We start from the raw sequence: 24,840 nt of genomic DNA, 5'->3' as shown, positions 1-24,840 counted from the left end.
CTATACGCTCTACTTTCTAATTTTGTCACAATATGAATTCTGTCATCTGAACATTTTGTCTGACCACTATCTGTAACTCTATGCACAAACATGTACCTAGAAGAATACAAGCTTACTTTTCTTGAAACAATCTTCAGGTTAAGCAATTCAAAGATCCCTGACCCCCATTGGAGAGGCAAAGTGAAGGGGCAGCATGGCCTCACGTTAAACACACAGCCAGAACAAAACCTTATCAAATGCTACTCCTTTTCTCAGCTGTGGAGAGGGCAGCCGCTGAAATAAGTCTCTAATATAGTAGAGAGAAGCACCAAATCTGTCAGAGGGAAGGAGAAACGCAAGAGAGAGATAGAACACGAGAAGGGGCCGGTAACAACTTCCCAGCAGGTCCAGTCCAGGCTATTTCAGAGACCTCCTAAAGTAACTGTTGGAGGGGGGAGGAATGAGTTTCCCTGATCTGCTCTCATCCATGTCCTTCCTTGAACACCAACAACTGCTTTAGCGGGAGGTCTGGGCAGAAGCACCCTCCCATTGCGGCTTCATTTGCAGAGAGAAAAACCTTAGGCGATGAGAACAAGACGGCATGTTAGAGGGCTTTCAAACCATTCTGACAGTGTCCGGCAGCTTTATTAGACCTCCACAGCAGCTTAGCATGTCAATTTTCCAGTTTTCCATCACTGTAAAGGCGCTCCAGTGAAAGGTTTACGGAGATTCATGAGGGCAGGGAGACAGAAATTGGGAAAATATAGATGTTTTTCACATTCCATCAATTTCACCAAAACTTCTTTCATTTCTTACCCACCAGCACAGAGACCCTGGGTTCGGTGCCTGATGATAGAACTTCTGGCTCGGATCCTTCACATGAACGCGACTGCTCTGGTTGGTCATGCCTGGACAGTGGTTGTGAACTACGGCCCAGGCACTATAGGGACAGCCTAAACCACCCACGCATTACACCGTCCAGGTAAAGCGTACGAGGTAGTGGAGGAAGCGCATGTCTTTTGCAGCACTCTCAAGAAACAACATTAGAGTTAGCAGTGCCGAGAAATGAAGTACACGTGGAATTTGGTGGCAAATTTTAAGAAAATGGGTTTAAAAAATCTATGATAAAAAATCTTCAATCCAGTTACATCTGCACTTCAAGTTCACAAATTATCAATTCGAAAGAGTTTAAGAACAGGAAACACTTTTCTGTGGAGGTGTCATTTTCAGGTTTGTGCCTAAAAAAACTAGATGCTAGATAAAGGCTAAAAAAAACATGGTTCATGGTATGGCAAAAGAGCTTGAATGATATTTAGCGGAGAATGTAAAAAGAAATGAAAGGGCAGAACAATAATAAATAATACATAAAATAAAGCAGTTCTGTTTGAAATGTCATTCTAACAAAAAACTACTATATCAGTACTGGTAGTAGTTCTCTAGAGGCCACCTTTCATCCATTGGACTCTCAGGATTTGTTCAAATACTTTGTCTGTGCATAGTCCCCAAAGCAGATGGTGAAACTTAATGAAGTAGGACAAGAATTTAAAAGTCAAGTAAAGGTTCTTTGTGATCCTACACCCTTTTCATCAAATAACAACAGAATTTAGAAGAAGCCATGATGCCGCGCCTTTACAACGGCATCTCTCTGCTTGAATCCCCTAATCCACTACACAGAGCTTCTCATGGTTGGCTACAGCTAATACCTCAGGCCTGGCCACAATGTCTCATTTCACTGACTTTGGCAATTAAATCTTCACCTGTCCAAGATGACTCTGCTGTGCATTGAGTATTAATGGTGTGTCTGTGACGCAAGGTGGCAGACAGAGGGGATGTGGGTGGAGAGGTAATGTCAGGATCTGAGAGGGGAAAACCTGTTCTTTCAACCTACAGCTTAGCACTGATCACTAACCTTGTTCAATCAAACTGTCTCTCCCTTCCATGTTCTCTCTCTCTCTCTCTCTCTCTCTCTCCCTCTCTCTCTCAGTGACAGCAAACTGATCTAATTACATCTGAGGTGAGAAGTAGAGAGGTAATGTCAAAGAAAGACTGACAGAGACAAAAATACAGGCAAAGAAAGAAATCACTGAAGCAAGAAAGAAAGAAAGAAAATAACAGAGTGAGAGAGCAGGACCGATAAAAAGACATGAAGGGAGGTGTGAGGACAGAAGAAGAAGAAGAAGTGGATATTTAAAAGGCACAGAGGGAGTAGGAGGGTAGCTGTAATTATCTTCACTGTCTGCCACTGATGAAAAACTGCCTATTGTGTTGCCATTGTTTCACTGCTGCTGCTCATCTGCGTGTTTGTTTATCTGGGTTATTAACAAGGTTGGCTCCCCAGTCCTCAGTCTGTTGAACTCATTGTTCAGTCACACTGAGTGTGCCCTGCACTTGAGTACAAGAGGTACATGTGGCACATCCCGCTCATGAACACACAAACACAAACACAGACACAGACACACACACACACACACACACACACACTAAACACACAAACATATGCAGACAATTAGGGTCTCTCTCAGACACAAACAGACACCAAACAAAAACCAAAACAATTACACACACAAACACAAGCCTATGTAGTTTTCTTTTGTGCTACATCTGAAATTACTAAAAAAATCATGCTGCTCGTGTTTTATTTGTTGCGAAAGGCAGAGGAGGCAATATCTCTGCTGCTGTGATTGCTCTGGAGAGCTAGACAAGTAGATTATTTTTCTACAAGTGACATTTAAGTAGTTTCTAATGTCACATCACATGTGTGTTTTGCAAGTGTCTCCAATATTTGTCTGCATCTTGTACATTGACAGACATATACTCATTCCCTATTGTGAGACACTGTTTTTTCCTGAGCATGCTTTTGGACACAAAATTGGATTGTAAGCAGATTAAAACGGGAAGCTGCAGGTGCTGGTGCCAAAAGCAGTTGGTTAGAATATGTTGCCAAAGCCTTCCTACAGACTGTGAAGAAGTTAGGAGATGAGTACGTCCCTGGTCTCCACAAAATGTGAAATTGGTTAAAGCAGCCCACAGAGCAACAGCCCACAATAATTTGGTCCCTGAGAAAATATTATGTGAATGAATGGCTCGCTTGAGGAGAATGTATCATATCATATTAACTGCTTGAAAGTGCTGCATGAACAATGAACTGTACTGTAAAAGTAAATGTCCTTAAATAGCCATGTCCAAGGTCATAGGCCACAAGCTTAGTCTTTTGTTATACTCTTAATCTGACCACAGGGAGCTACCCATGAAGTCCATGCTCAAGTTGTTGGCAGGACTCAGCCAGGGACTTAACTCTTGACCTCCCAATAAAAGGGTGAACATTTTACCCTCTAGGCTACTGATAAGGAAACTACATATCAGCATTAAAGCTATAAAAAGATTATAGCTACTGGCCTTTGACATCAAAGTTATTCTTGGCTGATCCTTTCAGCTTAGCACTCAAAAATACTATCAGAGGGCAAGAGCTACTCCAGTGCTCAGATACAGTGGCACTTTAAATGTCAGAGGAGTAGAAAATCAACGGGAAAGGGCATTTCAGAGAGCAAGAGGGGAAAAAAAACAATAAAGATGACTCCAGATTATGAATTTGTGTGTGCCTCTGTTTGTATGTGTGTGTTGGAGGAAAAGTGAAATAAAGAGGGACTGAATGAATGTGTGAGATGCTTAAAAGAAAATAATAATTGTGTAAAAAAATGGCTTAGGTTAGAAAGGGTTAGAAAGAGAAAAAGCTTGAGAGACAGACTGGAAAATATACTGAAAGATGGTGTGAAAAAACACAAGATATAAAAGTGAAGCACTGTAAGAGGGACACTGTGAACCCAAGCTTGCTGAAGGTGCTAAACCTGTCAGTGCGACAACAAGAGCTTTGATACTATTTAAATGCAAGAAAAACAGAGAAAGAAACATCCCTTTCTCACTGTTATTTGTTTACCTGTGCTCTCTTCTCTTGTTACCTTGTCAGAAACCGCGACAAAAACCTCACCTTCCAGGGCAATTGCATGCTCTGAAAAGTAAAATGTCACTAACAAGGTGTGCTAATGAGTTTGTGCCCACAATGCAGCAAAACACAGTGCAGGAAATAGTACCCACTCTGGTGATGATTTAGTAATGTAGATTACAGGAAGAATAAAGGTGGGGCAATGGCAAACAAAGACAGGAGTAGACAGAGTAGAGAGAAAAGCACAAACTCAGTCTTACTGTGTTTAATGTTCTAGCGTGTTATTATACACCAGGCACTACAGGTCACAGGTATATGTTCCCACCACGGAGATGATTCCCATCGAGCACAGCTAGCCCTGCTTTGATGGTTGTCATAGCAACTGTTAAACCACGAACCTATTGTAGTTAGTGAGCTTGCTTGTTCTGTCCTTTTCTTTTTTTCCTCTGGAGCCTACATGTACTACGTTAAAATAGACTTTTGACCAATACCTTTTAACCACTGTTGATAAACCAATTGGCCAAGCCTCATTTCTATCATTTATTATTACAATTATACCAACAACACAGAAAAACTCTTTGGTATATATTTAAATAAATATAATTATTTTCTTTTCTGTATGTTATACTGCTGATGTCTGCCTCTTTATGTGTGTGTCACCCCTTTAGCTGAGAGCAGGTCAGTTAGGAGAGTGTTTACTAGGCACCCTGCCTGTGGCACTCCTGCTATTGAATCAATACTTGGCTGGCATGCTATTATGGCATGATACTGAACACACTGAACACATATATATATATCCATCTTCTACCTTTCTCTGTCTACTTCCTTCCTCCCATTAATCCCCCCCTCCCCCTATTGTACATCTTCTCTTTCTCCATCACTTGAACATTAACACCAGCCCCTGTTCAGTGTGAGATGTGGGCATCAAGAGTGTGAGACAGAGTGGCAATCCCACTGACAACCTAATAAACTGTATTCCATAGAGAGGACATCGTGTAGTCATCTAACAATTCAGACAGGCTGGCCAGAGAGAGGCAGCGGAGTAGAATGACTCAGCAACATACTGCTCACATGTGCTTGGTCACCAGTGTATCCAAATGTGATTGTTAAGCTGAGATGAGCACCAGGCATATGTTGGTATGTAATATTATCTTGGAAATTTTAGAAATAAGTTGAAATGTACACATTTTGAGCTTAACCAGTTTCAGATTTTAGAAATCATGTTTTGCAAAGCAAAGAGAGCACTGCTCAGGACTGGCGTTAAGGGTGCTGTGAATGTTTGGACTCACAGCATGGTTCGGGGGTCTCCAGTATGTCTGCGTGGCCTTGTCATAGTGATGCAGCATCCCTTTGTCCATCTGTCTGTCACTCTGTCGTAGTGAAGAGGGAGCCCTCTGGTGGTGGCATTGACACCTGAACTGCCGTCCTTGAGCAGGCTGAGAGGGCAAGGGTAAATGAATCAATGAAAGAAAGCTTATTACATAATCACTGAATGTTATAGTATTTGTCTTGTTTTTAACCTGGGCCGGTTAAAAGCTTGTCACTTTGTACAACAGTCAAAATTAAACAGGGCAAAGAACAACTTTAAAAGGCAAAACAAAAGTACTTAAAGCATGTCCCTTTCAATACCAACACACACAGTGTAATTGGACTCACCTTAATTCAACTCTTAAATAGATATTTGCTAAGATACTCAGAAGAGTATGAAAAAACATCATGAAAAAAAATCTGTGTGTGTGTGAGAATCTGTTGTTGGTTTCAATCAATTTAATACAGAATATACAGATTTATGAACTGAACAAACTGACAAAAGAAAAAATATCTGCTGCAGTTGGCTGGTTTTAAATTAATCAAATAAACTGAAGGTAGGAGGACAAAAATCAATGAATATTTCTATGCTGAGGCAATGAAATATCCTGTTTCTCCACTTTTTCAGGACAAAAATGGAGGAAAAGTGGAAGTCAGCAAATTATCACACAGTTTTGATTACAACTGACAGGCATGATGGCCAAATCAGGGAAAATCACGCCCAGGTTGTAAATGGCTAGAATTACCCTTACATGGTTATTTAGAGATCCTGCAATTTATTAAACTCACTGACTATTTAGATTAAGCACATGTTCACCCAAATTACCTCCTTTTTCATCTGTTAAAACGTTTAGCGACAAACCTATCTAATGTAAGTAATACACTTCGAGACAAATATTAGCCTTTTTTTAACCCAAACTTTTAAGTCAATCCAATATTTATATAGAACATCAGAGCAAATAATGATGTTCATTAAATCATCAGTTTTTTTTAAAGAATCTAGCACTAAATCTCATATTGTCTCTCTTACACATGAATAAATGGAGCAACAGCAGCCTGGCTGCATAGACTATGGCAGAAAATGACAAAAATTTCTTGTTTTTGCCAGCCTTGGTGAAAACTTCAATGCCGCTCAAACAAGAAGAGGGCATAATCATGAGCAGTCTGCCTCAACAGCAGTGGAAGCAGCAACCAAAACTGCATTCTGTCAAGTAAGACAGAGAAATCAGTTTTCTATCTTTGATAGTTCCACTTTTCTCTCTCCCATTATTTCATTTTCTCTCCTCTCAGCCCTCCTCATGAAAACACACACACCGCGCACACACATTGTATACTGCAACAGACTTTCCCCCTGCCACACACAGCTCCTCTATTGTTTTCTCATTACTCCATTATGTTCAGTTCCGTCAACTGTTCCCCCCTTCTGTCTCTCAGCAGTTTCTCTTCAACAGTTCACCTCACTCTGTTAACTTGACTCTTTACCAACTGCAATATTATCTTTTAACCAATTTCAAGCAGATCAAATTGCCTCTGACTTCCTTGGGCAGTGGTGGCCCAAAGGTTCAATCCCCGAACCGGCAGGATAAAACCTGGGTGTGGAAAGTAAACCAAGCAGTGTTTGCCCTCCCTCATTTACCACCACTGAGGTGCCCTATAGCAAGAGCACCCCAACAGCTTAGCCTGCTTAGTGGCCAGCAGACCAGGCTGTGGTTGTACTGGGCAGCTTCCAGGTGTGAATGTGATCAGGGCCTTCTTGCAAAAGAGAGGCTTCCGCTCAGTGAAGCTCCCCTGAATAAAGGTTAAAAAAATAAATTCTGGACACCAATACAAACTAGATGACTGTCAGACTCTATACAAACTCTGAACCGGTGTTGTTCGAATTGTTATTTTCTAACAACCAACAATGCAGGGTTCGTCAGCACATTCAACTGATTCAAGCCTTATGCGTTTGTTTTTTTGGCTTCACTACTATTCAACTCTGTACTGCGGGGACATCAGAGACCACGAGAACACAAACCCTCTTCAGCATTACTCTAACCTAACTTTGCGTGCCCGCTGAGTGCTTCAACAATGAAACAGCAGAGTAAATATCTGTTACTTTAACTTTTATCTACTTCCCCCAACATCTTCACTCTTTCCGCCTCTACACTCATTAATGTCAGATCTGAAAATATGTCCTAGCTTTTTCTTACTCTCTTCGCTTGTCAAGGGTGATGGTGCAACAATGTGCTGGATTGAAGAACCTGCAGTGGGTGGGTGCTTATTATAATTGGATAGAGGCAGGGAGGCTGGCGGACACGCCACATTTTGGTATTTTCAAAACAGTGGGGATTTGAATAATGTCAGCAAAGCATACGGTTGTTGGCTAACAAGGGAGCCTGGTCAAGACACTAATGAATGTTAAGAGTGGAGATGGAGCCAGCAAAAAACAAAGAGAACAAAGGTTATTGGTAGGCACCCACTGGATGGCTGAATGGTGGATCTGTACATGTACCACTTCCCTTCAACACTGTCTGTTTTTAAATACTTCTCTGTTTTCAATATCCTATAAAACACAGGTTGGTTACATTTACAGAAAATCATTTCTCCCCTCTTTGTATATCCTATTCCTTCTTGTCATGCTTTCTCTCTTTATAAGATCTGAAAAATCTGGAATTGGATTAAACAAAGGCAAGGGAAGGACATGCTTAACTATATCTCAGATCTGTTCAGAGTATTGGTGAACTACTAGAAGCCACATGCTTGCAGCACATGAAAGCTAAACATGAGCAATGGAGCTACTATTGCCCCATTTGTAAGTGCTCATGTAACACATGGCCCGATCATGGATTACTGTAGTTGGCAAAGACCCTGTATTGCTATTCTTTATGTTGCACGGACATACACAGTGTAAAAGCCTTGGTCATTTACTTTCTATCAGTGTTGAGCGTCACCATATTTATGACTATTCTGAGACTTATTCATAGAATGTTTTTTTTTTTTAAATGTACACTATATTTCAAAGTTTTGCATCATAAAGAGGATGCTGTTATGTTCCCTACAGTGGAGCTCCTTCATAACATTTCGTAACAGCAAATATACTTTCTGTTGAGATAACATGTAGTCTAAACCATGCATTTGCGGCCATTGTCAAGGTCTTGTCTGGTATTTGCACGGAATTTATCTAATACTGTCATTCTGTTTCTGTCCATTCAGTATATACAAAACTAATTGCATGCCTGTCCCTCCTAACAGAGGGCTCCTCTTTTGCTCTTCCTGATGTTTCTCCCTTTTTTTCCTGACAAGAAAAAGATAGAGGGTTCATTTGTTGCCCAATGAGATAAATTTTTGATTGTACATGCTGCCAATCCTCTCAGCCATGATCTTGTCTGTGCCTAATTTCCCTAATGACTCATACTTCAAATAAAAATACTATATTTAATACCTTTAAAACATCAAACAACAGACATTGACACCAGTAATAACTCACATGCTCTGCAAAAGATCAGCACACTGTGCTCATAGCTCCCAGCTAATTTAATATAAGAGAGCAACGTTTTGATCCAACAGAGGCGTTGTCAAACCTATTTGGCAATTGTCAAATTTGCTGGGGGTTATCAGGACAGTGTGGGGATCTTTTTACTTCAAGTTGTTTTTCAATCCAGCACCTGTAGACGTTTTTGGCATGTACTCTGCCAGACCATACAATTCTGCCACAGTCCTAAACCTCAGGCAGGGGGACAATGTATTTCTGGACTTGAATGGTTACACTGTATATATTTCTATATTTCTCCCCATATGGTACAGTCCCTTTTTCAGACTTGTATAAGTCCTGTTCACAACAACTCACCATTTCTTTCCGCTGATGTTGTTGTTGTAGCTGTTGACACTGTAATGTGAGCTGAGCAATGGTCTTGTCTCGACTCCTCAGCTCCTTTCTGAGCACCTGCACTTCCTTAATCAGCTCCTCCAACTGAAAACATACACACATACAGTATTCAGTTTTAAGTCACTTGACATGGGCAGTGACCTGGAGGGCAAAACAACAGACCAAGATAGTGGCTCACACCGGACTCCCTCGTAGAGACGCCGCAAAAGCCGATAAATTTTATTTGGATCACCTCTCAAGTCAAGAAAAAGATAGATATGGAGTCTTGGGCACTTGCGATCCATATAAAGCACCCCCTGCCGTATTTCTGATGTTAAAAACCGCCAGGTCCATGCCAGCACTCGACTGTAATGTTTACGTTTACCTTCTATGGAATCCCTCACCTACCTCACCTAACACAGCTCAGGCTTGTCTCCTCCTCGATTAGTGCATCTGAAAGCACAACAACCACCCAGCATTTTGGCAACGCAAAAGTAACAAACAAGGTAACAGTGTGTCACTTGCTTCCTGGTTGGTGGGCATCGGAAAATAATGTCTTTTTTGCCCTCCAAGGGAGTGTTTTCCTTGGAATGTGACATCACGTGAAAATTATGAATACTGTAGGTTCTAGTGGACTACCTCGGTTTGAAAATGGAGAAAAATTTTAAAAATATACTGTATATATACAGCATGTCCAATCGTTCACTGCTATAAATCTAAGGTAACAGTTTCTTACCTGTGATGCAGTGGTATTATCTTCAATCTCCTCAGGAACATCTGCTTCAGAGTCTGTATCCTCAAGCTGGAAACAAACAAACAAACGCACACAGACACAGAGTACACAGTGAGCTGGATCAATGACAACTGCCTTAGGCAGGCCTCAAGAGCAAAGTTAATAAGTTTACTCTTTAGCACATATGCTCTCCTGACCCTGAACTATCAGCTACCAATGTTAGATACCTGAGGCAGAGTTAGTAAGTATGTTTTTGAGTATTCAATTCAATACGTTTAATAAATGCAACACTGGTGATTTTTTTTACCAAACAACACAGAATATTCAGTGCAACACTCCACTTACATTCTTGGATTGTATCATGTACACACAATAACCTGAAATTTTATGAAAAGTGAATCCTCACATTTTTAAAAATTAACAAATTGTTGTCGATAGATGCTCAGTCAACTACTTGAAATATACATTTTATTTCAACACTACATTCTACCTGCTCCTCATTCAGTTCAGGTAGATTAGTTTCTTTAAAACTAGCATGACACAAAAAAGCAAAGATCACTTAAGATTCAACAAGGCTGGAGGCTCCTTTTACCATTGCTGCCTTAAGCTCAACATCATACTAAAAAAACACAATTAAGAGCAGAGTAACTAATGGGCCAAGAGAAATATTTTCCCTCTTCAGGCTATACAGCCAAAGTGTTTGACTAATTGAAGTGAGCACAATGAACACATCTGAATGGGACCTTTGATTTAAGTGCAAACGCAAATAACACTTTTTATGCTATAGAGGGTAAATTGAGTCAAGGCATTCAAGATAATTTCATTTTTTTTTCATAGTGTGAAGTGCCTCCGTGCATTTTGGCAATTTCCAAGATGGGGTTGTGTGTTTTGTAGGAGTGTGGCTTTGGTGTGTTCATCTCATATGTAAGAGCACATTTCTATAGCTGGGATCTTTTATTTCTCTCTTCTACTTCCTCTGTCAACCTTTCTTTCTTCCCATTAAATGGATTTCTCTGACTGACGTACTTACGGAAAACGATCTATTAAGAGTTCCACACAAGCACAGATATATACTTTATAAAGAAGGAAGCCCAGAGCATCTAATAACCTGAGAAAAACCCCACAAATGCTGCTCATGCTGAACACCTGAGGACAGTGATGCAGTGAACACCTGACAAACCTAAGAAGATTATTCAAAATTAACCCTCTAGTAAAATAATATAAAGCTGTATTTAATAGACAAAGCAGCAGCTGAAATCAAACTCCAAATCGTGGAAATTCACAGTATGTGGTCTAATTATAATACCAAAATAAAAGCCTGGGAGTGGTGACATGACTGGCATGTTATTTGTGTGTGACTCATTCAAAGGGTGATGCAACAGCATTAGACAGATGACAGACATATGAGCGTCACAGAGTTTTCTATCACTGGACAGTACATAATGAACACATACAGTGTATGTGTATGTGCATGAACCTACCAAATATATATATGTGTTAATGTCCTGTAGTACTGTACAGTATGTGCATACATATGTGTAAGAGTGTGCAAGTTTTGGTAAGCATATGAGTTTGTGTTCGTTCACATCTTTTTGCAAATCTGGATCTAACCTGCAGTAACGTTTTGAGCCTGAGCAGCTGGTTCTTGAGGGAGCTGCAGTCTTGGGTCATGTGTTCGAGTGTGAGGTCATCCAGCATCGTCATGTAGCGATGCTGTCTGTCTTCAGTGGGGACGGGCCGTGAAGAGATCCTTGAAGCCTTCAGACCATCATAGTGCTGGAAGACATGGGCCCTGAAATAGAGACAAATAGCCAGAGAGAAAGATAGAAAAACAGAATGATGTTGACTTAATTATGTTTTTAATTAATACTTTTTACTTCTTTTCTTGAAATTTTTAAAAAATCTTTCAAGCCCAACCAACCTGTTATCACTGTGGAAGTTATCTGGTCCACTCCAGCGGTGGTGTTTACGTCGCTGCCACTGCCGACCAGCCCTCTCTGAGCGCTCAATGTGGGACATCCTGTCAGTGTCTGTATAGGGAAGAGAAGGTGAGCTAGAGTAAAAGAAACTTAAGTGCCTGAATGTCTGAAACAGAGAGGATGCAAGTGAGAGATTAAAGAGCATATAAACAATGCTATCACACCAGTGTTGTATATCAGTGTTGTTGATATACTGTAGGTGCAGTATAGATGCACAAAAAGAAACAAAGGTTCAAGAAAATCACTTCTGTTTCTGCTATTATTTGTGTAAAACTAGTACGTGTTTGTGGTTAAAGATGAGCAGTATTTAGCAAATAATGGAATTTGTTTTTCTTTATTTTCTCTGCCACTCTAAGGTATACACACACACACACACACACACACACACACACAACACAAAAAGTGCTACTGCTAAAATACTGCTGTGTATATATAAAATACTCTATTCTAGAATATGCATTTAAATCCTGATCTATCTCATTCTCTATTTCTCTCAACTGTCTCCACCGTCAGATGCAAACATGCTCTCACACACACAGTGGCAGGCCATTTCATTTTCAAGGAGGTAAAAGGACACAGTATTTGGCAACACTCAATAGCATATAGCTGTGAAATGAACCATGGCCGCAACAAAATTGACAACTAACAGAGCGCGACCCACAGGAAATCAAAAGGACCCTTGACTCTATATAGCAAATTGAGAAAGAGAGAAAAAAGGGATAGATAAATAAATATTGGCAGATTGAAAGACCCAATCCAAAGAATGCAGTGGTGGTGGTTAAAATACTTTACCCTTAGTGTCACCACATAGCACAGGAGCAGACAGCCGGTTTCATTTTAACTGTTACATTCCAGGAAACTTGAGCGCTCTCAATAACTCCTGTTCAGCTCATAAAACGCCCTCTAAAATGTAATAAAATCGGAATATATTCCAACTTGGAAAAAACAATCCATAATGGCAGAAAAACTCAGACAGAGAGTGAAGAGAAATGACTCGGTGTCCAGTCAGCTGGGTGAGCAGTTAAAGGGCCAGAGGGAGAAAGTCAACACAGCTCCCAGCCTGCCTGGTTCTGTCTTTGTTGACAGCTTTGTTTTTCTGGGAACTCCCAAGGAACTGGAACTGGGGAGAGATGACTGTGGTGGTGGTGAGAGTGCAGCTGAGGTGGCTGGTTAGTATCCAAGCAGAGGCAGTCAAGGGAGAAAAGCTGGGGCCTCTCTCCTGTCATGGGACCTTTTTTTATACTCTACTTCCCCTCTTCCTGTTCTGTGGCAGTGTGTCTTTGGTAGGGGGAAAACACCCTACCCTATCCCACATCTCAGGGCCTGCCCTGTGGGCTGGGTCTAACTGGACACTTCTGTGCTTTCACTCTGCCTCTCATGACTCTAGCTCTAGCCATGACATAGAGCACTATAAATATGGCCACTTCCCGAAAAGGAGTAGGAAGGACGACACTCTAAATAACATTCCTCTGGAGTGAACATTCCTCTCCCTCTCTCTCTCTCTGTCTCCTGTCTCTCAAAAAACAAGGCGATCACTGTTTACAGACTAAAGCATGATATCAGGGTCAGTCTAAAGCTGCCTCAGTAATTTATACCCAGTGAAAGGTTTATTAGGTACACCTAGTCAAGCTAATGCGCTCTAATACAACAGGCTGTAATAAATTCTACCTTCATGAAGGTTGTAATATTCGTTTTTTTGTTGAAGCTGTTTTAGAATGGCGTTGATTCAACTTAACGGTCATTTTGGAGGCTGTAATTTTAGAAATACCTCCCTGTGTAACAAACTACAATTCAACAGCACCACAATCGACATCCTCCAAAATGACCATAAAGTTGAATCAACGCCTCTCTAAAACAGTTTCAACAAAATCTGAACATGATTGTGATTGTTCCAATCCATGTCCATGCCGTGCCCTCTGTATATTGCATTTTGTGGTGCTTGTTTATACATACCAAGCCTGTCTGTGTCAAACACATAATCAATGATTGGTACTTTGACAGGGCTGGCCTCAGGACTGACGAGGGAAAATTAATTTCCTAGAATTCATTATATTTCATGAAAGATGAGGTCAGTATTCCGCAACCCCTATTTCCCTCTCCCCTCCTCCTCTCGTATATGTGACACACACTATCTGATGAATCCATACTGACGTTGTCAACACGATTATTATGTGGTAATAATGTGACCTGATTACCTTTAACACCTACAAAGAAGACATTTTACTGATTGGTAATTGATTACATTTACAAAGTAAAAACGGGTAACAGAGAAAACTCCTGAGACTTCAATAGATTTTTTATCAAGATGGGAGTGGGTGCTGTAATCTGGAATAGTAAGTAGTTAACTAATCATGCTAACAGCATACTGCTGTTGTCAAGGCAATCAATGCAAACCCTGCTCCTACTAAGCCTGTATATGCATCTGTTCATATATACAGAGCCAGACAGGCTCTGTTTCAGCTGGCTGAATACTTCTCCAAGTCAGCTGCCTAGCTGTCATTCAAGGCCTATTGTGTGGCAGTGGTGGAGCTGTAATTTAATAACTCTTCAGCAACCAAACATTAAAAGAGTAACAGCGCATAATAGACAACAAGGTGTCCATTAAAAGATTTAAATGGATGTTGCAGAGGCACATCTTTACCCAAGGCAAGGCAGGATTCAATTTATTCAAGACATTATATGCCATAAAGGGATACTGCTGGAAATAGGATGCTCAGACCTTGCTAAAGCATTAATTTACAATTATGATCAGAACAGTTTTGCTGGAGGTGTCTGCTTAAATGAAACTGAAGCATTTGCCATGGCCACAGAATAACCTCACAAATTATAAATCCTGTGTAGGATAACTGCAATTACATAAATGGTTGTGTGTGTATGTGTGTGTGTCTGTGTGTGCTGCTGACCATGCAAGCCATCCTCTGGGAGGTCCATATCTAGCATGAGGTCATCATCGTCCAACTCTCCGGTTCCCGGAGGGTCCAGGTTGTTCAGGATATCCTGAAAACCACGAAAATCACAGGTAACATTCACTTCATTGTAAGGCATTAGATAGCATTACAGGTACATTATGAGTGCATTAGAGTCATTATATCATTCTGCCTCTGGGAAAAGGTGTTTTTGCTCTTTAAGACCAATTGCTGGGAGAGAAATATCTAGTTTTACCTATAATAGTAATATCTAATTGCAATAATATTGCAATTGCGATATGATTTGCAATACTGGAAGGAATGATCATTTTTACATAATCACTCATTGAAAAACATATTTAAATGATTATGGTGAGACTTTTGCGAGGATCTGTACCAAACAAAGATGTTTTCTTAACTCTGTAGAATATGATGTGTAGGCCAGGACATCTCGGCAACACAACAATATTTAATTTAAAATGGTATTTTGATGCACATTTTGCCTTTCATAAATATTGCGCCTCATGTGATTTGAAAATTGCGGTAGGTCATATTACGGTTTCGAATTGTTTAGCACTACTCTAGACATCAGAGATACATGATACTCTGCATAGATTCAGAAACAAAAAACAGAATGCACACATATACAGATGCAACCTCTTTTTGCGTTTACTCAGGAACAGGTGTTTACATACCCCTGTTAAATTTTGATTTGACATAAATCAGGATCTTTCTGTACGTGGTTTGGTATTAGCAACAAAAAAGCAGCTTTTTGTTGATACACACCAGAATATATTATGGGACGTAAAAACCTTAAAATGTCAGCACACAAAGATTTCATTTATGTTACTGTGATATAACATATCCAATTTGGCAGGCTACATAAATGTACAGGAATTTAACACAATACCAGGAACAGCTCTGCAATGTAACCTTATCTAATCACACCATGAACACTACCTTTGGGAAACTTTAATAGATATTATACAGAACAGAATGCCAAGATGGACACTTGAAATTATTATGGATGATATTTTTAATTTCATTATGACTGAACAATAACAATTTAATAAGCACCATCATTGACTTTTTACTATAATACTGTTTCACATGATTGTCTCATTCCAACAGCTTCAACAACAGATTATTCTTTACATCCAGACACAGATAGCAGAACAGGCTTTTGGAAAAATCTCACACAATTACAAACGATAATACAGATGACAATCACTTCTCATAACAGCCTCAGAATATGCAGTTTGTCTGACTGCTGCGCTTCTGTCTACCGAATAATTCAAAGCATACCCAAAAGCAAAGCAATGAATCAATAGTTCAAAGCTTTATTTTTCAAGGCAATTTTGTGCTTCACGAAACTAAATTGACAGGGCTTTGACGAGAAGACACAAGCATAAAATTACTCATTATAGAAAATCTCATGTGTTGCACGATAACTGACTGGTACTCAGTTTTTGGGTCTTAATGAATAAGGAATAATGAAGGAAAAAGAATAAACAAAACAGACAAATACTATCAACTAAGATGTGGGTGGAATCTTTGTTGTTTGAAGTACAAATCAACCTGTCTCATACATTTTATTCTGCCAGATTTCAGTCTTTCTTTTCCCATTCTACCCTGCTGCTCTATTGTCTCAAACATTATACCTTCAACCTTTTGATTAAAAACATTTTAATACAATAGGTCGGACCAAATATTTGATAAGCAATACCTCACCCTAATTGTTTTTACATTTTACATTTATTTAACCAGAGTAGTATCACTGGGAGCAATGTTCTCTTTTTCTGGCATCAAAATTGCAATACTGTGATGCATAACTAGCACATTCTTCCTAGCCTCCAGACAAGTCTGGAACATTTCAGCAGTCCGACAGATCACCTGTGTGTGCGCGCGTGCGTGCATGCGCGTGTGTGTGTTAAAAAGACTCACCCTCTATACTCCACACAAGCCACACAATGAACGCAGCAAAACAGCATCAGCTGCAAGTCTACATCAGCCTACACTGTATTTTCTCAGACACTGATCTGCACTATGTGGTGTTGGACAAAACTCACAGTTCAGTACAAAATCCTACACTTAGGTATGTAAGGATGAAGTGAAGTGTCTACACATCTAGTGTATTTGCTCCCGACATATTGCAAAATCGCCCATGTCACCATTATTATTGTGTATAATGTATTTTGATAGTATTGTAGTGTAAGCTAAATTTTATGTTACATTGTTCTTGCTTATGTTCATAGCAACCTACATTTTTTCCCCTCACATTTTGCACATGGGTAAATTGTGGTTCATTTTCTTCAACTTGTTAACAGGAGGAGCCAGGGATTGAACCACCAACCCGCTTCACCACCTGAACTACAGCCACTCTGTTTCCTTGCAATACTGTATTGTACCCTGTAGAGTATCAATTCAATAACATTCAAAAGATGAATAACTAAAAGTAGCGCTAAATCACTCGATAACAATTTTTTGGAGGGCTTTTCGTCATTCCAGCATCATTCACAACATACTCTCTGTCTCTGCCTTTCTCGGACTGTCTCTGTTACAGTGTGCAGCTTGAGAGGAAATTACAGTTCACACTGGCAGGACAGTTTAGCGCAGAGAAAATCCTGGCTAATCTCAGTAGAGGAGTGAATGAGTCAGTTGTGTGTGTGTGTGCGCATGTAAGTGGTGAATCGGATGATGCCAACAAGTCTTCACACAATCTAAAGTAGTAATTTATGAGGAAAAACCACACCTTGGGCTTAGGTTAATTACTGAAATTACATAACAGCAAATATTCAGTAGGAACATTCAGTGTGTCCTGTGCATTGACATAATATTTGCTGAGCAAGATGTTGAAACATGCTATAAGTGAGTAGTGGACCCTGTGAATTCAACAGTAGTAGTTCAATACTTTTTTATTAAAATGCATCTGAACAGCAGCTTTGAGCCAATTAAAATGTTGCAGTTGTACTTGTTCTTACTAAGGGAATAATGATATGAGTTGTAGCAGTACATGAATTCGATACATGAAGCGCATTTTCAATTTATCTTAGACATCAATACAAACCCTGTGGCATGAGCAGCATTCAGAATCGTAACAGCAAAGGCAAGGTCTTCCAGCATACTCTACATGCACATCTCTGTTCCCAACATAACATCAGCTGAATTTTCCAACAAACACGACTGGATCAAACACTTCAAAATCACTGGGAAAGTTTTGAGACTGAACTTCTCTCAGTCTGACAGTTTACCCTCAAATGGCCCAGCTGTCTGCACAACAGAGATACAAAGCTAAATAAAAGCTCATTACAGAAACCTTAATTCTACCCACTGCTTTCTTCAAGAGCATCATTGTGAAATCTCTGGTAGAAATGGGTTTTCGTGGGTTGAATGTAAATTAGCATTATGGCACACAATGAGACAAAAAAGGCAGAAATAAGCAGCTCATTTTTGGTTCAATCAAACGACTTCAAAAACACCGCAAACCTTAGCCTGAGTAAAAGTGCAAAATCAATAAGTGCCAGGGAGACGTTTTTAGACTGACTGTACTTCTTCTCAGACATCACTGTCTTTGGCTAATCTTTTGTCTCACATGAAGTAAGGCATTTTTTTTTCAACCCAGTACCTTTCCATTGGTTTCAAATGAAATCTCAGTTGAGCTGCTCTATCAGAGAGGTGGGCTAGAAATCAACATACAAAATATTTTTCCAGAATCATTAGTTTTTTGAAGGTCAAATACTTTACAAAATAATATCCTACATAGAAATAGACTGGGTTTGATGGTAAAATGCTCAGCTTCTATTGCTCTGTGTGTGTGTGTGTGTGTGTGTGTGTGTGTGTGTGTGTGTGTGTGTGAGTGTGAGTGTGAGTGTATGGAGTATATATCTCCTGTGTAACATTAGCACCACTACTTGGTTTGATGGAGGGTATGTCCTCTACCCCTGTTATTTCCTGATGTCATTGTAATCTATTCACCAGACTCATTTGCAGTTGTTGAACTAAAACCGTTTTTCAACAAAAAGTCAATTTTCAGTCTGTCTTACTTGATTTGACTATTGTAAAATGTGTGGAATATAGGATAATCTTAATCTGAAACACCCACTATAAAATACGTATAGGTCTTGTGGGCTGCATCAGGGGAGGATGTGAAAGTGAATATATCTAGCTATGTATCTATCTATCTATCTATCTTTCTTATTGGCTTTTACAGGGAAAATTAAGTTTCTACTATGGGCGCAGAGCGTTTGAGAAATGTATGTCGTCATAACAAAAGACTGGATTTTTATTCTATTATTCTCTTCCCTTTCAACCTTGACTTAAATAAGCATCCTGTCAGTATAGAGTGGGAGGGCATAAAGGAAGGTAAGATACAAAAGAAAACAGTAAAATATACCACCATATACCACAAACTATCGACAAAAACATGTATTGGTAAGGTCTCAAATTTTGAAAGAAATATGTAGTAAGTAAGACTCAGCATCCTGTAAAATGGCTCACATAGTAAATTTGTCAAATTGCTTCCTGTGTACTTCTACAGCACAACACTGTCATTCCAATCACTCTGCTGTTGTTGGTGTCACTTCATAACAGGGGGGGGGGGGGAGTTTATAATCACTGATTAAATCTGATCAATTCTACTTCTTTACAGTTAGTCAGAGAAAATGAAACAACACTTTCACAGTTAAAGCCTTCCAGGAACAGGAAGGTAATATTCTTTACCCCCTGAACTGCCAGGCTTTTACTGTGAAACTCACGGGGGAAATGTTGAGTTTGCGTCCTACTAAAATGTGATAAAGCAGAATATACTTACAAAGCAGGGAAACAGGGAGCTAGTGTCTTATCAAAAAGCTAGTGTCTCTTCAGTTGAGGTGAATGAAAATCCCAGCCCTACACTATACAGCAGTAATAATGTAAAGGGCCATACTTTATATTACTTAAGTATTCGTTCACACTCGTTTACTACTAATATTTTAGAATGTATTTTTGTTTAGCTTAAGGTTTGATTACTTCCTCCTCCACATTTGACAACAATGATAGTGCAAACTAATGGTAACATCCTCTCTATTTCTGTTGATTTATGCTATACACAGGCAGATATTCAGAGAAAGACAGAGGAAGTGCGGAAGAGGCATGCTGTGTGAAATTGTTGAATGAGTGATGGCAGCTGCAGAGCTGAGCAAAATAAGAGTTAGAAAACCCTAAAATCAGCATTATGTTTTCCCAGCATTATCTCTTCCCCATTTCATTTGGTGCTTAAGATGTCTACGTGTTGTTGACAAAAAAGCCACATAAGAAAACTAAAGAAACTGACCTTAGAGATAAAAACCGACTATGTCAACACAGGAGTCCTGCTGCACTCAATGCCAAACAAGCAAACAACTTAGGCTTCTGTGCTGTTTACACAATGCACTGTTTTATAAGACAAAAGGGTGTGTTTTTAAGTTTAACTTGTGGTAAGGTGTAGTTACTGTTATTAATTATTAAAAATGTAAGTAAGTTTAATTTTGTTTTAATTGCTTTGAACAAGTACATAATTTACAAAGTAAAGTAAAAAGTTGGGATCTTTATGCTCGTCACTTTTCATTTCCTTGTGGTTTTCATCTGTATGATACAAAAAAGGCAAAAATGAAAAACTGTACAGAGTTACTGTGTATGCCAATGATGTAAATCCCATAGTTGTAAATAAAGCCAACCCAAACATATTTGTGCCACATTCAAAAGAACATTTTGTTCAAATCTGATAAAAATTTCAAAACCACAATAGATAGATCTCCTTCTCTCCTGTCAAACTTCCTTTTCATTCCACCTCTATATTTCTGGCTGTATACTGAACCTTAGCAAAATGGACAGAGTTGGTACCAATGGGTATCATCAGGAAGAAAAGACCAACTATCCAAGAAAGACTAGATACTGAATTACATTATTATTTAAAATATCATAAGGGGCATGAAATGTACAAGAGAATACTGCAAGTTGAATTGTACATGAAGGGGAAAGACATTCAACAAATTAAATCTGAAAGTGCTTCAAATGTCAGTACTAGCTACATTGAGCAATACAGTAATATACTGTGTAAAATAGTGTCTTCTGAAAACTCAAAGGCTAATAATGTAATATAATGTCAAACTAACGTTCATAGAAATGTGCAGTCCACATATTTGCAACGTCATAAATTATCTACTATATTAAAATTAACACTGGATCAGAAGAACAGTTACTATTAGGTAGCGGTATAATGCATGTATGTGTGTGTGTGTGTGTGTGTGTGTGTGTGTGTGTGTGTGTATACACACATGCATACATACTGAAAATCATTCAAAGTGCCACTTCTCCAGTTATTAACTGTCTGGCAGTGGTGATGCTTACAAAAAAGAAAAAAGTTAAATCTGCCATCTGTGTTTAGTTAAAGTTCCTTTTACTCACTTAGTAGCTGAGTTTAATCGACGACCTGGAACATTATTTTTTGTAAATCCTGTCTAAAATGGGATTACACTCACAAAACACTATAATGTTCTCATTTATTTTCGCTGTACAACATTTAAGCAACAAAAAGTTACAGCAAAATGTGCACTGTGTGGAGTGTGCCTATCATGGTCAATCATGTAACTGCAAGTAAAATATAGTCAATAAACTGATTATACTGCGTATATCCTGCAAATTGGCTAATATGTAATTACCTTTATCTTTCACAGGAGGGCCCCATTAAGCAGCCACTTAAAGATTTACAAAATGTGAGTTCCAGTAGAGATGAAGTGGTTATAAAAGGCATCATGGTAATAACCCGTTGTAAAATAATAGGTCACGACTGTGGTCGGAAACTACAGAGAGTCATGATTTATGATTATTAAGGTATAGAGTATAATTCTGGGAATGACTTAGACCACCATCATTACAAGCAAAATCTTGTGTGTGTGATGGTCTCTACTAGCAAGCACACACAAAACATTGTTTACCTTTAAGGGGTGCTGCTGTCAATTTAAAATCAAGACAAACAAAAGCAGGTGAGCTATAAGCCTCATTAATGCAACAGCATAGCCGGTTCGCTGGCAGCATGTTCCATAGATGGCTAAGCACTCTGCAGACAAAAGGCTTAAGCACCTCACTCATTTAAACACTAATGAATTGACCTGTCAACCTGGCTCCACAAAAGCCTAAAATTAGAGGAAAGATAAATAAATCAGGGATAAGAGGTAGCGGTAACTCTGCAGCTCCGAGGAAGCAAAGGGAGAAAACAAAGGATTACAGAACCACAAGCAGTTTGGTTAGAAAAGAGGATGGGAGTAGGCAAAATGGATAAAACATCTAAAGGAGAAACTAAATTAAGAATATGGCAAAGCGTACACATTCAGGCATTTTCCATGCGAGGTTTTCTGCTGTGAGGAGGGACACTGGGCTGTAATTTCAAGGGAAATATCTTCTAATGAGAGAAACTCCATAACACATGGATAATGAAATTAGTACAGCAAAGTTCTTAAGGAAATAGTTCCAACCAAACACCTACCATAAAACTTCATCTTAACTAAGATAATTCTAATTCCAAATTACTCATCCATTTAAATGTGACCATAAAGAAAAATTCAATTGTGATGATAATGTAATTAATTACCATGTAATATTGCAATGCACTCAACGCTACATTTGAGACGGTTAATGTAATACTAATGAGATTAACAAGAATTTTGAATTTAGAGATATGATGATGCCATAGTTTGCTATGTTCTATGTCTTAAATTTTATTATGTCTAAGGTGGGCCTAATATTTTGTAAATCCTATACAAAGGGATGACAAATTTTTAGCTATACTTATAAAATAAAAGCAACCCTATAGGACAAAAATACCCTACAAAGTCTGTTCTTCACAGAGATTCTATGTATGGCAGAGGTATTGTACTTGAGTGTAATACACTGCATCAAATGTTGTGTCCACTCCCTTATCTTAAAAATATCTGAAAGTATCTATTAGCATGTGAATTCCTACTGTTACAGCTTCCTTATCCTTTGTATGATTGCTTGTGAGTTGTAGGACAAAATAAAATAAATAATCTCAAGTACACCAAAATACATTTAAATATAAATTGTGCTCTGTTGCACTGCATGATAAATTGTGCTGAGGGGGAAACATTAACAGTCACTGTGAGAGGTGGCCTTCCATTTCACAATGCCAATTCTGTAAAGCTGCTACTGTACCGAGCGGCATGGTGCACCATGGGAATGTTATTATCAGCTCAGGTAGCCCACTCCTTGATTTTGCACAGACACATAAGAATGCAGATAGAGCCATATATAGCCAGAAAAATACTGGGACACACAAGCCAGTAACACTAGCAAGCACACGTATGCTGTGTTGTCTTAAGGATGCACAGTGCCTCCAAGTGGCCTGAGCCCGCCACTGCAGTACAGCAAAATAAACCTGCTAAAAATATCTCCTCCATTCTCATGATTGCATGCCTTGCCTTTTTATATCTCATTAAGATTGGGCCTAATTACCCTGCATTTCTTTTTCTCCAGCATCTACTTCAGAGCAGGAGGCTTTTCAGATGCTTTACTTTCTAACAAACGGTGATATACACTGATTTGTCATTACAGGCAACATACATTTTGCAGGATGATATTATTTGTGGGGGTTTTTTCAGCTCATTTTGAGGAAGAATTTACTCAGTGAACAATGAAAGAATGATTAAGAGAGTGGCCTAAACAGAAAGAAGGGAAATAGCAGCAAAATGGATAGGATAGGGTGAGCTCAGTGCATCCAATTACACTGAGTGGGGCTCATTTCCTCTAATCAAATAGCTCAGTTAAATATCTCAAAGGCAGATTCCCCATTGAGCCGATCTTCACACATGAGCAATAAGTCACTAAGTCTCTTTCTCTTTCTGCTTCTGCCCTTTTCCTCTCTAGCTGCAACTCACTCAGCAGCTATCATCAGACTTTTCCCTTCTCTTCCAGCAAAGACAATCACTATTCCCTTCTTCTCCAACCAGAGATTTGTACCTCGCTGCTCACAGTGCATAAGGTAAGAAAGAGGAGAGCTATAACTGAGAGGGGTAAAATGACTATGCTATAGATAACTTTGGCAGCTTTTCAACATAAGGTAACAGGAAAAATGTCTTTTCACATGTTTCACAGGACGGTTACACACAAGGTTCAAAAATGCATTCAGTCATTTCTCCACTGATATCTAATGATGTTGAGTTTCATAGCATTGTCCAAAGGCTGGAATTATGTCTGCCACTGATACTATAACAGCCTCCTGTTTCACAGTGGACATACACAAATCCTCTCGTTAAACACAACCTAGTAGTCTTGTTACTGTTTTACTCTGAAGACAAGAATACAAACAGACAACACTGGATTTTGACTTTACATCTCTCCAGTCCAACTTCTATACTTGTTTTGCACTATTTCAGTTACAAAATAACATGATATCAAGAACTGCCGTCAATTCATGTGAAAACCACCTTGTACTTCACCTCTTTGTGATCCTGTGTCACGGAATGTCAATAGTACTTTGCCTTTTCATAACATCAAACAAATCTCACACATGATGATATGTGACACGCCTATGGCATGTGAGCTTGTACTGACAGCAGCAATGAACATACAGAAAGAGCATGCACACAGCACACACACACCTCTCTCCTCCTTTTCTTATTGCTTTGGTAGTTGCTACGGATCCATTATTATCAGATAAACACATTATTTCCAGTGAGCTTGTGTCAACATCACATGGTAAACATATACACACAAAGCTTGTTATACAGTTCCTAATCCAGCTCATTTTAAGCTCTTTAGGCATTCCTGAGATCAGGTGCCTTGGTACAGAAATACAGAGAACCACAGCAAGGCCAGCGATGCAATTAACACACAGTTGGGGGCCAGGTCAGCATTCCTCTAAGGAGAGAGAGAGAGGCCTTGGCATGAAACTGGCATTGAGAGCTGGCAGAAAACTCTTCCTTTCCTTTTCAGCTTTAGTTCTGCTTGTTTAATCCCTAATTAAAAAAGAAAAGTAGAATTATTATGTGGTGGAACTGATTAATGGACAATGAACTGACTAAAGGCTTATGCAGTGTGTCATGCTAAAAAGGCCTGCAGGTGTACATATTCTGTACAAGTACAGAATACTATAAGGCTGCTCAATTATCAAATAA

The 24,840-nt window shown here is 39.2% G+C and overlaps 1 protein-coding gene across 5 annotated transcripts in view; it reads right to left on the bottom strand.

Moving 5' to 3' along the window:
* Nucleotides 1-24,840, bottom strand: part of ccser2a (coiled-coil serine-rich protein 2a) — a 61,382-nt gene that overhangs the window by 10,497 nt on the left and 26,045 nt on the right. For all 5 annotated transcript variants that reach the window (XM_038736916.1, XM_038736918.1, XM_038736915.1 and 2 more), the window contains exons 4-9: nucleotides 14,690-14,783; nucleotides 11,729-11,837; nucleotides 11,419-11,599; nucleotides 9,811-9,876; nucleotides 9,057-9,179; nucleotides 5,209-5,355 (exon numbers count right to left, since the gene is read on the bottom strand). In XM_038736916.1, the coding sequence (XP_038592844.1) occupies nucleotides 5,209-5,355; nucleotides 9,057-9,179; nucleotides 9,811-9,876; nucleotides 11,419-11,599; nucleotides 11,729-11,837; nucleotides 14,690-14,783 (720 nt within the window). The remainder of the gene's footprint in view (nucleotides 1-5,208; nucleotides 5,356-9,056; nucleotides 9,180-9,810; nucleotides 9,877-11,418; nucleotides 11,600-11,728; nucleotides 11,838-14,689; nucleotides 14,784-24,840) is intronic.

Source organism: Micropterus salmoides, unplaced genomic scaffold, assembly GCF_014851395.1.
Source record: "Micropterus salmoides isolate LMB-PRFRI ecotype aquatic unplaced genomic scaffold, ASM1485139v1 Ms_hic_scaffold_22, whole genome shotgun sequence".
Taxonomy (NCBI): Eukaryota; Metazoa; Chordata; class Actinopteri; order Centrarchiformes; family Centrarchidae; genus Micropterus; species Micropterus salmoides.
This window is presented reverse-complemented; position numbering and strand designations above follow the sequence as displayed.